General features: G+C 44.4%; 1 protein-coding gene across 5 annotated transcripts in view; it reads right to left on the bottom strand.

The window, feature by feature from the left end:
- Window positions 1-15,099, bottom strand: part of SETBP1 (SET binding protein 1) — a 376,861-nt gene that overhangs the window by 346,764 nt on the left and 14,998 nt on the right. For all 5 annotated transcript variants that reach the window (XM_047827602.1, XM_047827603.1, XM_047827601.1 and 2 more), the window contains one exon: window positions 9,266-9,922. In XM_047827602.1, coding sequence (XP_047683558.1) covers window positions 9,266-9,751 — 486 coding nt within the window. In that variant the 5' untranslated portion in view covers window positions 9,752-9,922. The remainder of the gene's footprint in view (window positions 1-9,265; window positions 9,923-15,099) is intronic.

Here is a 15,099-nt window from a genome sequence, read left to right as displayed (position 1 = left end):
TGCTAACCCACCACCCATTCAATGTCAGCAATCCAGTGGGCAGACAGGGACTTTAGGAGCCTGATGGTACAGGGAAGAGCCACACACCCAAATTCATTGGTTTTCACCTCCTTGCTCCCTAAAAAAGACAGGGATGGAAAAATGGAAATTCCCATCATAGGTTAAAAATAGATTCCCTTTGGCTGTACTGCTATAAGAAGCCATAAGAAGAAGCAACTCCCTTAGGGTGGTTCTCTGGGGGTCCAGTCTGTCAGGCAAAACACTGCAACTCCTGAGCTGTGTTCTCATTCACAACACTAAGCCAATGAACCAACTGGCCTAGCATAAAAAGCTGCCCACGCTCTTGGGCACATTCATATTTGCAAATGAATACTTCTTAATGGCAAGGCATGTGGCATACCTTGAGGTCAGTCTGTCTGACTGCTGTCAGTTTGTCTCGCTTTGAGAATTTTCTCCTCCTTCCCTACTTCTGATCCCCCACTGTGAGGCTGGCTAGAAACTTGTGGGGGGCAGAGAAGAAGGTCTGGGGAAAAACACAATAAACAAGGTCTAGAAAATACACCGAAGTGACCTGCATTTGATACTAATGATGATTATCAAATGGCCTCACGGGCCAGGTAGCAAGATGGGAACTGCTTGGACATTTCAGGGTAAATAAAGGCCTCCATTGTTTCCCCTGGTGAGGTCACAGGCTGGTGGGGAGGTGAGAGAAGTTGGCCCAGGGAGGGAGGGGTAGGCAGAGAGGGAAAAAAATAGATAAATAAAAATCTGGGACTCCAGAGAGAAATGCACATTCAAAGTATACAGGGAGGCCCCTTGCCTTCATAGGGCAAGATCCCCTGGAATACCATGGAAAGCTAGAAGGAGCCCTCGAAGTTCTGTACTCCAAACCTGCCCACAACGCAGAGCTCTGACTGCCACGTTCTGACATGCTCAGACAGCAGCCTCAGCTTGCACAGAGGGCTCACTGCTTCACCAGCCAGGACATATAATTCAGACTCTTGCACATGCTGGGTGCAACTGTGAATCCATGTGGGTGTTTGCATGCTATGTCTGTCTGTATGCCTCCCGGGGAACTGGCTCCACTGAATTTTTGCCCTCCCCACTGGCAGCCTATCCCTCTGGCCACTGGTTCCTCTTTGGGGGAGGGGGGGTGGTTCCCAGAGTCTCCATGGCCACCTTCCAATTGAGGTTACCCTGAAAACCATCCAAGTTGAAACCCCTTCTTCAAAGCAATTAGGCCGTATGCAAATTATAACATTGAATTTTTAGCTTACTGTCAATAAACAACCCTCCCACCCCACAAGACTTCATTGGCTTGTGCTGTTTTCTATATATAATGCAGTCAGGAGCCTGAACCAAGGCCTGGGACCCAGGCTCTGAAAACCTCCCTGCCACATCCCTTTGCTCTCGGCCTATGCCCTCATCCAGGCCCAATGACTTCCTGACCAAAGCCACTCGTGTCTCATGCACAAGCAAGGCAGGCGGGGGTCATCCTGAGATGCCTGGGACATCCTGAATGGGAGTGCTTTGAAGGCAGGACGTTTGAACTTAAAGTTGCAGGAATCAGAAGAATCAAAGGAGGGGGTAGAGCAGAGCAAAAAGGGATTGTTTCTCTCACCTTTTATCAAAAATAAAAAAGGCCATGTCATCGAAGATCAACCGGAATTGCAGCTCTGAGAGAACTTTTTGAGGATGTGAAATTGCAATGATGGAGAAGAGGGAGATTCTGCAAACGCTGACAACGTGGCCAGGGGAGAAGGCAGCGCCCACTGAACCCCAACTGGTCGTTCTTATGACACGGCTTTAACACTTTCATTTTGAGTCAAGCTTTGAGCTCAGCAGCAATCCTGGTTTGGCAGATAAATGACCACAGAGATAAAAGACCTTTGAACCATCTCTAAATAAATCCCCATAGCAATCCTCACCACTGCCAAATAAATAAATAAATAAATAAATAAATAAATAAATAAATAATAAAAAAGAAAGAAACCAACCCACCAGTGATACTAGTTGATGCTTGTGCAGCATCAGAAATGAGACAGCAGCACTGCCGTCCACGAACACAATTCAACACAGCCTGTAGCAATATGAAAGCAGAAGCAGCCTAGAGAAACAGAGGCTTCTGAGACAACCCACACCCTCAGGAGCCCAGCACCACTGCAAGTCACTGTGGGTCAGCTGTGCCTGCACGGAGGATGGTCCTGTGGGTGGTCCAAATGTGCTGGATGCTAGCACAGTAATCAGAATAATGCACACTGAGTGAGGGGTTGTGCTAAGTGCCCACAGGCCCTTCCATCGCCTCAAGACACTAACAAGAAGGTGCTGGTATCCTCCCTGATTTTCACACAATCAGGACACAGTCTCAAGAGGTTAAGTAATGTGCCTGAGGGGATACAGAGCCCAAGGTCTCTTCCTCCAAAGACAGTGAGAACCCAGTCCAGAACACAGGGGATCTGACTTCCAATTCACTCTCAGGGCATGGACTCTTGCTAACAGATCCCTTATTCCTCACTTCAGGGAATGAAGGGCTCTCCACTGGAACAGAACACAGTTTCTCTGCTTCATTACTCTGCCAGGTTATCTTCAATAGTATGGAGTTCACCAAAGAATATTCCTTGGAGAAGTCCAAAGTCAAACTGACTACCAAGGGAATATCAAAACCAAGAGGAAAAGAGCCAGCATGGTGCTTAAAACCCCTAGAGAATCCCAAATACAGAAGAAAAAAAATACAAGAAAGGGAAGAAAGAACCAAACTTTCCCAGAATATCGTCATGGAACACAAGTTTGATAAATCTCACCACTTTTTAAACTCAACTCTGACGCTTGCTCCCACAATTGTGGGCCTTTTGACATTGGGGCAGAAAGGAAATAATCTGATGATGGAACAGTGGGTCCAAAGAGAGGTCAAAAATTTTGTTTATAGTAACTAGTTTTGTTAAAGAGAAAGACTTGCCCCATCTAGCAGAATGGTTCTTAAAGTTTCCAGTTTTTAGAACAGACATAAGGCTGCAGAGGTCAAAAGCTGTTTTTAGTTCATCCTTTTTTTTTTTTTTAATCATGCAGAAACTGAGACCCAGGAAGGTGAAGCAATCTTGCTGAAATTAGTCTCTGTTAGTGACAGAGACAGAGCTAGTGCCCAGGGCTCCCGTCCCCAAGTCCAGTGTTCTGTCCAGCACACCTTTAGCTCCAGATGTCAAACATTACTTGTTGCCCCATGAAGACAAATACTTTGTGGAGAAGGTCATTTACCACCTTTCAGGCAGCTGTAGCTATAAAATAACAAGGGAGAAAGAAACCTATCAGGAAACAAAATTTTCAAGCACACTGATGAATAAATAGGAATGTGCTGCTTTAAAAAAAATCTATAGCGAGAAAACATAAAACTAAACAAGAGGGAAATTCAGCCTCTTGCAAAGAAAAGCTGGTGAGACCTGCTCTCTTATCAGGTTGAGGGTGCTGTGGGGGAAGAAGCTCATACTCTCAGGAGTTGAAAACACCACATTCTCACCCCCCAGAAGAAGGGAGGGCAAACCCAGGGATGCATGTAGGAGTGACCGGAGAGGCTGCTGGGCAAAATGATGGGAAGGGAAGGACACCTGAGCCACAAGGAAGGTGGAAGGCTCTCTGCTGGATGCCCAGGGCCACCACCACCATGGAGGAGATGATGGGTACAGCACCCAGACATCAGGCATTCTGAGCTAACTTTTTCTCCTGCCCAGCACCCCCTCCCAACTATCTGATATGCCAAACTGCTACAACCACAGAGAGTCAAGAGAGAAATGTGCCCCTTAACACCCTATGGAAAAATGGAGAACCCTAGTACAGGCCTCATCACTGACACTGTATTACCTAAAGACTCCCCTTTTAAGGTTCTTTGCTCTGCATCACTTTCATTATATTCCCTGGGCCCCCAAACCTTCCCTTTCCCCAGTTCAAAGCCCACCGAGCATTCCCATTGCTTACAGAATTAAATACAAACCCATTTATTTATTTGACATTCATCATTCCTTGCAATCTGATGCTAACCTCGCTTCCCATCTACATCCATACTTTGTGCGTTCGGCACAAAGAAGGTGCTCTTTAAAGAATGGGCAAATGAGTGCATGCCCCGTTGAACTTCCTAAGAGAGGGTTGGCAGTGTTCAGAGAAGAATGCTGAAGTTTTTCCATAGACACATGAAGATGGTATAGGTGGGATTGTCCAGGACAAATCCCAAGCATGGTTCCAGGACCACGGCAGGCACGTGACAAATGTGAGGTTGAAGTTCTTGCTATTGGAGGAAACGGGTTCTCTTGATGAAGCTGGGAAAAGGGAAAACTAAATCCAAAGAAATGAAATAGAAGTTGCATTTTGGTTAAAGGCAAATAAAAATCTGTAAGCACAACAAAGGAAAAGAACAAGACTTTAACTCATGAGGATTTGAATTTTCCTTCAAACAACCTGGAACACTTAGAATTAAGGGCAATATACCAGGTTATGATCTCGTCACCCTAACTAATGTTGGAAGGTGTAGAGGAAATGTCCCAGTGCTTAGAATCTTTACCTTCCAGCAGTCTTTTAGAGTGTGGCCACTTCAGGACTGGAATACAACATTAGCTTTGGAGTACAGAAGAACTGGCTTCAAAGACCAACCCTGCCCATTTCTGTTCCTGCTCTCTTGAAGCAAATGAGCCTCAATTTCCTCATCTGTGAAGAAGTAGTATCTGCCTGGCAGGACTGTTATAAGGACTAATAGTGAAGGTAAATACGTGTAAAACAGCTAGCACAGGGCTTGCCACAAATCCAAACTGGTTATCATGATGTGTGCTCTGTAAGTTACCCATTTTTCCTAAAATTTTCCATTGAGTTATACAATGTGGAAATTATCATCTCTATCTGGCAGATAAAGAAACTGGGGCTTCAGCAAGGTTATACTCCGGATCCAAAGCCACCGAGCCCGTTGGTACAGATTGTCACCCACATCTCCTAGCCTGGGTCACTGAATGGAGCTTGGGTAAAAGTCCCCTGTCCTTCTCATCCTGTTGAACCTCGAGAGGAGTTCCTGATTCTCACAAAAAGTTCTCAGGAAAGAGGAGAGCTGCTAAGCTCTGCCCAGCTGCGAGCCTTTCAAAGACTTGTCACTGTTGGAACATTCTACGCTCATGTGCTATACTTGAATTTGCTTCTAGAAACTCTGTCTCATGTTCTCTATTGTTTTCACTGAGTGACCTAGAAGGGAACTACATGAAGTTTATGTTATTTCATCACTTGCCTGAGTATAAGTCTAATATGCAACAATGCCGGTACCATGGTAAAGAGCAAGTTGCCTTTCTTTAATGAGATCATCTGCAAAGGAGGTCCATCCACAGCACAGTTCTGAGGCCCTGAAATATGTTCAGAATTCTCTTCTCAGCCTCTACTTCTCACCAAATGCTACTCTTACACCTCACATAAATTCATTCATCAGAAACCCACTGCCATATAGCACTTCAGTTGCCATCTCAATTTCATATGGAAGACAGGTGACCTGTCCCCTGGTTAGAAAGAGTCCATGCAAACTTGAGCCAGTGAGGGAGTGTCTTCATGGGTCCCTCCTACCATCCTACCACTTTAGAGGCCATGTTGCCTCAACATCTATAATGCCTCTCTGGTTTGGAGGGTTGGTGTTAGGTTTCAGTCTTGGAATAAAGCCCTTGAGGATGCCACACACACACGTCTTCACACCAAAGTAGTAGAACATACTGAAATACAATTAGCCTAGCAAAAACCTAGCTCTGTTATGTAAGGAACGCTATCATTATCCTAAGGAGTATTCTTTTTACAAAAACCAATGAAAAAGAAAATCATTTGGGATCCAATATAAGCTGTCTTTGCCTAAGGCTGTCAAACAATGACTTGAACAAAATTAATTGGTCTACAAAAAAAGGAAAAAAAAAAGTCAGCACATAATGATGTAACACCCAATTTCCCCCAGCCTCCAAGTTTGGAGGCTGAATCCTTAATAACAAAACGAAACAAAATCCTTGTTATCCTGAAACTCTATGTCCTTTCCCTAAAAAAAGGCTCGTCAAATAATGGTAATAATAATAGTGTATATATATACACATATATGTATATATATACACACATATACATGTATATCTACATAATTTTTTCCCTTTTGGAAAGGGCCAGATAGTACACAGTTTAAGCGTTGTGGGACATACAGTCTCTGTCACAACCACTCCACTCTGCCGTCTTCGTGCAAAAGCAGTCATAGACAAAATGTAAACAAATGGATGTGGCTCCGTTCCAATAAAACTGTATTTATGGACACTGAAATTTGAATTTCAAACAATTTTCACATGTTACAAAATATTATTCTTTGTTTGATTTTTTTCCAACCATTCTTTGCTTGTGGGCTGTATAAAAACAGGGAAGGAGCAAGATTTGGCCCACAGACTACAGTTTGCCGACCCCTGCTCTAAGCCAACACGTATATTCAGGTGACCCCCAAGTAGGCATCTCTACCAACTCAAGGATCAGGTCAGCTGAGCCTCCCTCCTGGCTCCCAGTCTAGGACCTGAGTCCCAGGGGCCACTCCATGCACACTTCTCCAATGAGTGGCTTGCCTCATTAAAAAAAAAAAAAGTGGTGGCAGGGCACCTGGCTGGTCAGTCAAGTAGAGCTTGCGACTCTTGATCTCAGGGTTGTGAGTTTGAACCCCACATTGAGGGTAGAGTTTGCTTTTTAAAAAAAGACCCAGAAGACTGGATTTTAGAGCCAGACTCTGATCTGTTGCTTACCAAATGCCATCCTCATCCTTTCCCCCGTCCGAAGTTACTGATCACATGTTTCACATTCCTACAAATGAGTAAATTCTGCAAGTTCATGGCCCTGAAACAGCAAGCAAGGTTCCTACCTCTCCACCTCAACTTCAGCTTTTACTAACTCCCTCTTTTCCAAACAACAGGAACTCTGGAGAGTAAGAGAGTTAACATTCTAATCCAATAGAGATCAGAGAACGTTTCCATCATCTATCAAGTGATTAAGACTCAGTACTGATAACTTTATTCATTCATTTCTGGGAAGTAACTGCTCTAGGCATAAATAAATTTAGGACGGATGGAGAAGCAGAGTATGAAGCAAGCCCCTAACAATTTAAAATTTTTGTAGCTACTCCCATTACAGTGTCAGCATAACCAGCATAACACAACACTGTGAGCTGAATTTTAGTCCTTCCCCTCCCTTTGCCTCCCTTCCAATTTCTGAGACTTAGAAACACTCACTTGGGGTGTCACACATTGGGAGAAGTGATGTCACCTCTCTTTCCGATAAAGCACAAAAAGGGCATCCAGCTTTTTGGTTAATGATGACCAGCCTCAGAATTTCAGAAATGAGAATGGAGGTCCACTGCACACTGCAGCTTCTAAATCATCCCCATGTCACAAATTCCAGAGTTTTATTCTGGGGCATTCCAAGAGGCAGAGGACTATCTTTGGGAACACTCCTGTGGCTTTATGGAAGGTCGTAACTGATCAGGACAACGTAGCTCTTTCTAGGGTAATGAACTTGGGTTTGCACACCCCAAACTGTGGGCTGTTGCTCAAACCCTGGAGTAATGGGGATGGAGGGAAAACAGTTACCACAGTTTTTGAGACTGCCCACCCACATAAAAATCCAACAATGCACAAAGAACTGGCCATCTCAATGGCCACAGACAAAGATACTCATTTTCAAAGCTGAAGAGACCCAACTCCAAAGCAAAGCCTCACTTTCCAAGTGGAGCCTAATGTGAACTGTTCCATTTTCTGGCAAGAATTTCAAAAGTTTCCAAAGGCACTTAGGTAATCTTTTATGACAGAAACCCCAGAAATCACTGCAACTTGTAATGGGGACAGGGGAAGGAAAGCACAACCTCTGTGCTCTGTGAAAACAAGCTGATTTCTAAAAATTATTTTATATTCCAAAGGTTAAAATAAGATGACCAACTGTCCTGGCTTGCCCAAGACTGAAGGGGTACCTGGCTTCAGGGCTTTTGGTTTTAAAACTGGGATAGTCTGAGCAAACCAGAAGGCACTGGTCACCCAGAAAATCTCCCCTCATCCGGGTCTTTGGATTTTAAATTCAATATATCAGCCCAAACACTTAGCGTGAGGGAGGACACAGGCTTACACCAATGAAAAAACATGAGTCTTAGCAGTTCTACTGAAAATGATTACAGAAAAGCTCAAAAACCACTAGTAAAAAAAATGCTACAGATTATCTCTGAGCCATAATGGAGAGAGGGTCATTCATTTGTGCTATTTTTAGCTAATCCATCATGTCTAGAGCCCAAGTAAATAAGATGTGGGGAGAAAGTTACAAAGACTCTGATGAACTCCTACCACCCTGAACCCAAAACCTCTGTCAACAAGGGGGCTCCTTTCAGAGGCATTTACAAGCCCCAGAGAGTTTTGGAACGCTTTCGAGACTAGGGCAGTCCTCTGCTATTATAGCTGAGTGCCATACCCCACCCAAGAAGGGAAGTCACTGTAACCCCCTGTGATATAATTACAATGAAACCTGGTCCCATTCATTCCCAACCAAATACCACCACCAATCACCTAGAGGGCTGCTTTCCACCAGTTAGGCCTGTAGGAGGAAAGTGACAACCAACCAAGTTCAGTCAATACCCAATCTCAAAACATCTGTGATGTGTTAGACCAAGATTCAGGTCAGTTATCCACCCCTTCTTCTTTCTCCAGTTTGAGCTCCAGGGCTCACCACTGGCTTTCAGAGCAATGATCTCTCACCTTCTACTGGACTAAATTACTATGAAGGTGACTTCCTTAGTCCAGTGATTAACTTGCCTATTTTAGACAGGCTTAACAATGGTGGTTGAAACCAAAAGAAGGTTATAAAGGTTCTTGACTCTTCTGATTGACCAAAACTCTCCATATCCCACACTTAACTATAACAGATGCAAATATTAAAGCCAAAAAAGAAAAAAAAACCCTCTAATTTTGTCACAGCTTAGCCAGGTCTGACCTACCCAAGAGGCTGCTACACAATAAATAGAAATGTTCCAGAATTATAATTCTAGTAGCTGTTGATTTTCATGTGGGTAGAAGATATAATAATAAATTAGACACTGTACCAAGATATCAGAGGTATTTCTTCTGGAGGGTGTTAAGTGTTCCATCAAAGAGATTGATAATTCCAAAATAAATAAGTAATAATCAAACAGACCTTTAATAGCTGGGGGGGGGGGGGTGTGGCAAAAATGAATTAACAAAAAACCCTACAAAACGGGGCTCCCTACCTTCTTTTTGGAGTGGCTTCTTTCCTCCTCCTTCGTGGCTTTGCTATTTTTCCCAGCACGGGACACCTTCTGGTCGCCAGACTGCTTAATGGTGATCTTGATCTCAGGGGGGCATATATAGTTCTCCAGATTCTTTGGGGGTTTCTTAGCCCGCTTGGTGGTCTGAATCTTCAGCTTCAGACTCCCCTCTGTAAAGTTTGCCTCCTTGATAGAAAATTCCTGTTCTTCCAGGCCATCTCCTGCAACCCATTTCTCACTGTCTGCATTTGAGTTGGAATCCACATCCTGCCCTGAGCCCAGTTCATCCTCCTCCTCTGGCTCCATGCGTTCTCCGCCCACTGGGATCCCCTTCCCAGGTCCTGGAGCAGAGAGCAAAGATTCTCCTGCACAGCCGGGAGCAGTCGGTGGCTTGGCTGAGGAGACAGGCAGGAATTCCGACTCGTCCCCCCTTTGCCGGGAGGTGCTTAAGATTTCCCTGGACTCCATGACAATCCTACAGTCTTCAGGAGTTCTCAGGAGGTGGGAGAGAAGAGGGGGAAAGGGAAAGGTGAGAAGCGAGGACACCCGAAATCCCAAGGACAAAGTGGTCCAGCTGCTGGGTTCAGAGTCCCAGGAATGGAGACACGACCAAGTGTTCAGAAGAGGTCAGATCTGCAACTGAGAAACAGAGAGATAATTAGTCATGGCAGGAAGGAAAATGACCTCAAAAGTAACTCAAGTTCTAGAAGCCCCTTCCCCCTAATCTATGGCATCAGGGGGAAAAAAAAAGATGGGAAAAAAACCAAACCAGAACATGCACATCCCCAAATTGGATTATATTGGATTATATTACGCAGACACACACACACACACACACACACACACACACACACACAGCCCTTCACTGAATGGTTAATTTTTCTGGCTATGGGCCCAAGAATAAAGATACGAGCAGCCAGTCCTCCAGTTCAATACAAAGTTACAAGTTTCTTATACTGAAGCCACAGCTAGCTGAGTCACCATCAAAACCAACCATGACGAAAGGGAAGTCTAAAGTGTTGAGGCAGGTCTGTGGGAACCACGTTTGGCTGGCTTCTTGCACCACTTCCCTCTGACATGTAAAGAACAGTTTGCAAAGCTGAATACAACCCCCGAGCTGCCCTCCGCTGTCTGGTTGGAAGGACATTTAGCTAACCTCCTGACCATTCTTTCTTTATCATCTTCCATGGTAAATTATTTCAATTACACAAAATTAGCTTTATTTCTTAAAACAAATGCAAAGCTTAGATGCAGGCTTGAAAGAGGAAAACATAAAGAGTTCAGTGGAAAATCACTTCTAATGCTGTGATTAATACAAAACAATCACTAAAAATGTTTCTGTCCACACAAAAGATATTTAATCATTATCAATTATTTAGATAAAAATAGCCATTCGAGACAGCTTTCATTCCCCTTCTGGTCCTTAAATAAAGTGGCATTCTGTCTACATGACAACAAAAAAGGGAAAAAGAGAGAAGGAGCATTTCACAGGCCTTTGGAGGTATCAGCAATGACTCTCCCCACCCCCCACCCCCAGGGTCTTTGAGTCTGCCTTCCTTCCAGAGGAAACCAGAAACATCAGTCAGGTTCTCTTCAGACCATCATAGGAGCAGCTAAACTATCCCTCACCCTTATTCACTTTATGTCCCATTATTCCCAGTTTCAGACTCGTCATTTTCAAGACCCCAAAGGAAATGCAGTGCTCATCCTCAAGAGAAAACAGAGAGCCCCAGGGCTACACAAAATTTCAAGACACTATCTTCTTCCATCCCTAGGCTGTAGGTGAGATCACACTCAAGCCTTAAATAGCTCAATGGGCTGGGGTTTCCTGGCAGAAGACATTACTGCACACCTTCTACCTTGGAGCCCAGCAATTCAAGGTAGTAACCAGCAAATGTGCCCGCCAGAAAATGCCTAAGAACTGCAAAGACACATTGAGAACAGCCAAAAATGAAGCCTGGAGACTGGGCATGTCTTTTCTCCCTCTGGAATCAGTACATTTTCGGCTGACATGGTGTGAGGAAGCTGGCCAGCAAGGCAGCCATTCTCTGCTCCCCAGAGAAGCCCAGGAGCATACTCGGCTCCTGGAAACCACTCAGCCCTGCAGAAAGACACATTTACAACTGCTTCCTCTAAGGGGAAAACCCAAGGAACACAGAATTTCTGGAAGAGAAGAGGCTGCCCTAGTGAGAGCAAGAGCATCTTCACCGAATCTGTCACAAGAAGACTGGGCAGCCACCTGTGCCCCAGGCTACAGAAGGGACAAAGTCCCCACTTAGGGGCAGGGGAGGGCAGTTAGACCAGGTGACACTTGAAGTTTCTTTTACTTGTAAGATTATTTGTGTCATCCAGACTGATCTACCTTCCTAAAACTTTATATAATTATTAAAAAGTCATATTCAAGTCAACATTCATTGAGGCCCCTCTTACTGGTTGTCGGGTACCACACTAGCTGTTGAGGAGACATCAAGATGCCTTAGAATGTGTCCCTGTGTGTCAAGCACCAATTGTCCAGTAGATCTTTCTCAGCTTGTACCCCGGGTCCATCCAAACTGCAAGCCATGTTTTCACAAGGCAGTAGTATTCAGTGGTTTGCTTCCTCTGGCAGGAATTTTCAATGTGACATTTAATTCCCTGGTACGTACTTATGAAGTTATTCTTGTGTCAGGGCAAGAAAGTGAGCCATGTTCTCCATTAAACGTTCCTAACCTAAACCAAATCCACCTGGACCTCTGAATGTCTATCGCAGGTTCTGTGCTGTGATAAAAGAAGATGAAATCTAACTTTAGAGGAATGGATAGTAGTGTGAAATGGTATATTATTAAGAAAATCTCTCCCATCAAAAAAAAAATTCCCTTCAGAGTTCCTTATATTGAATGGTATAAATCATGAATTAATTGATGTTGAAGACAACATTTTGAAACTTAAAACTCAAGTTGTGAGAGGTCCACAAAAAAATGAAAATTCAACAATTTATTTTTCAGTGTTCCTCCAGTCAAGATCCTAAGATAACAACTGAAATACAGTCCCTTTCTTCAAAGAGTTCGCATTCTTGAAGAGAGATTTGGAAAACAACTACAACAAAGTAGATATTTATATGTCCTATAGTAAAGAAGAGAAACAAGGGAAGAGAAAATGTTTCCCGCTTCAGTGAGGTACAGAGAAACAGATGGGAAACTACACAGGAAGGCTTCAAGGAGAGCACAGAATATGGCTTTGACCTTCAGGGGCTTCAACAGGTGGAGTGGGAAGAAGGAAAACATGGCAGACAGAGGGAACAGCATGCAGGGAGGCCTGAAGCAGGAGCCTGCAGGAGGGTCACGCTCAGGAAAGAGAAAGTTGACGCTTGGCCAGGAGATGTGGCACAAAATGGGGACTGGTGAGAGTTAAAGCTGGAGATAAAAGGTTACAACCAGATCACAGGACACCCTTGAATGCTATGCTAATGAGTTAGATTTTATCTTACAGGTAATGGAAAGCCATTTAAGGGATGTTAGTAGGAAAGAGGCACTATCAAAGCTGTGCGTTAGGAAGATAATTCTGGCATGTAGTGTAAGGGGTGAATTAATGGAACCTGATATTAGAGGCAGGGGGACCATAAGGAGGCTCAACTGAAATTCAATTCTTGTGGCATGAGGACCTGAACCAGGGCAGTCTGAGTATGACATGGTAAATAACAGAGATCAAACAGTAACACAGTTTCAAATCATCCCAATGTTCACGAACACATCACTTCCAGATTTTCTGTACCGGTCTTACTTTAAGAATCCAGTCTTAGGGCTCATTAGCCACCAACCTGCATTGCCTTTTCAAGTCAAACCAGTCTCCACTGTGGCATTACAAACACAGAATTCTCTCCACCTTGGTATTTTTATAGAATCTTTCTTATATCCCCTTCTACCGACCCATGCAATAACTGGCATACAACTGGTCCTCTCCAAATGTTTGTGCGAAGGAATGAACAAGCAAACACACAGATCCCAAACCTTTCCATAGTTCAAGGTCATGCCCAAGCCTTCACTTCTTCATGGCAACATTTTATAAACTCTGGACCACAGCATTCACTCCCTGGCCTGACTTACACTGCACCCAGCTGTATAGTTTGCCACTAAATACTAGTCTTGCATCGTCTTCTTGCTGTTTCGAGCACACGAATCTTATTTTCCTTACTCAATCGCAATTCAGTCTCAGGCTAAGACCGACTGTGGTTGTACAACCCTTACATTTGCTTCAACACCGAGTGCAGGATTGGGTACTTGAAGGGCTTCAAGTTCTTTCTGAATGAAAATGAATTAGCCCCCTGACAGCTATTCAAAGTCCTGTGGTTCCAACTACTTTGACTGCAGCTCTGCCAGCCCAAGCGCCCTCTGTGAAATTCACTGCCTATGCTGAGGATTATAATCTAGCCCCCCATGTCCACATGCACCCCTCACCTTAAAAAAATAAAGAAGCTTTCAAAAGTGAAGAGCAAAGAAACCTAACCTGTCTGTTTACTTCCCCAGCACACAAAGCTGTTGTTCTCCTTTTCCCTTCTCCCAGCACATACCTGCCACCCCAAATTCACCGTTCACTTTTTTGGTGAGTCTGGGAGACAACTGAGAGTTCTCTTGTGGTGTACCCCTGCCAACATGTGAGCGTGAGCACACGCACCCACTTGTGCACTCACAGAGGAGAGGAGCCAACGCAAGGTGAAAACCTTTTGCCTTGTCACATTCCAGCAGTCAGCGACTCCTCCAGAGGGGGCGGGTGCACAATGGACACTCTGTACTTGGCTCAGGCTCCTAGTCCAAATAAAGTTAACTCTTTGGTGTCTTCCTGTAGGACCTGGTGTCAGGGCACAGGAGTAATAAAACTTGCTTAGGAAATAACTGCCCAGCAGGTCCCACGGAAACAGAGGGGCAAGAAGGGTGGTGATGTACTTGGAAAGAACACTGGGGGAGAAGTCCAGGAACGTGCCCTCTACCCATGGCTCTCCCTTTTACAGTGACTATTTGAGAGGCTGCTTTGAGTCCTTTACTCCACACTTAACTCAGCAATGAATAGAACAAGGTCTCTTCCAGACACAAGACTCTAATTTTACCCTGCACAGCCACAGACCTATGAGGACACTCCACATTAGATAGTGTGGACCTTCAGAATTATTTCTCTGAGGGACCTGGGGAATCCTAGTTGGCTAGATGTGTCTCAGAACCCAAATGAGTCCCAAGGAACGCATCCTCTCTACCGTTCAAATCTGCAAGATGGAAGTTTTCCTAATCCTGAAGCCTTGGAAAACTCTTACTAATCCCAGAGTATAGCAGCATAAATGCAAATTTTTGAAGCCTCACTTATTGAATCAGGACTCCCAGGGTGAGGTCCAGCCCTCTGGCTTTTCCCAAGCCTTCCAGATGATTCTGATGGGCTTAGGCTTTGCCTAATGTATGTACTTACCCCTATCTCCTGCCTTGACCAATGAACACGATTACTCTGTGTTTAAAGGTATTTCTCCCTTACATCACTATTCTGAGTCTCTGAATATACAAAGGTTGCATTTTTATTCATGCATGCAGTCCCAATGCCTAGCACTGTGCGCAACACATAATGGACACTCAAGAAATGCTGGTTGACTGAATTAATAAATGAACAACCCAACACAGCCTGGGTTTCCCAACATCATCCACCTCTCCCATCTGCTCTGCTCCCATGGCACTACCCACATGCAGGCCATCATCAGCTGGACTGTTGCCTTCCAAAGAGACAATATGGTGGAGCTGGCAGAGCCCTTGGCATATTTAACAGGAGTCAAACATGTAGATTCCGTACCTAGTTCTGTCAAG

This window comes from Prionailurus viverrinus, chromosome D3 (genome assembly GCF_022837055.1).
Source record: "Prionailurus viverrinus isolate Anna chromosome D3, UM_Priviv_1.0, whole genome shotgun sequence".
Lineage (NCBI taxonomy): Eukaryota > Metazoa > Chordata > Mammalia > Carnivora > Felidae > Prionailurus > Prionailurus viverrinus.
The sequence above is the reverse complement of the archived record's forward strand: the minus strand, read 5'-3'. Positions and strand labels throughout refer to the sequence as shown.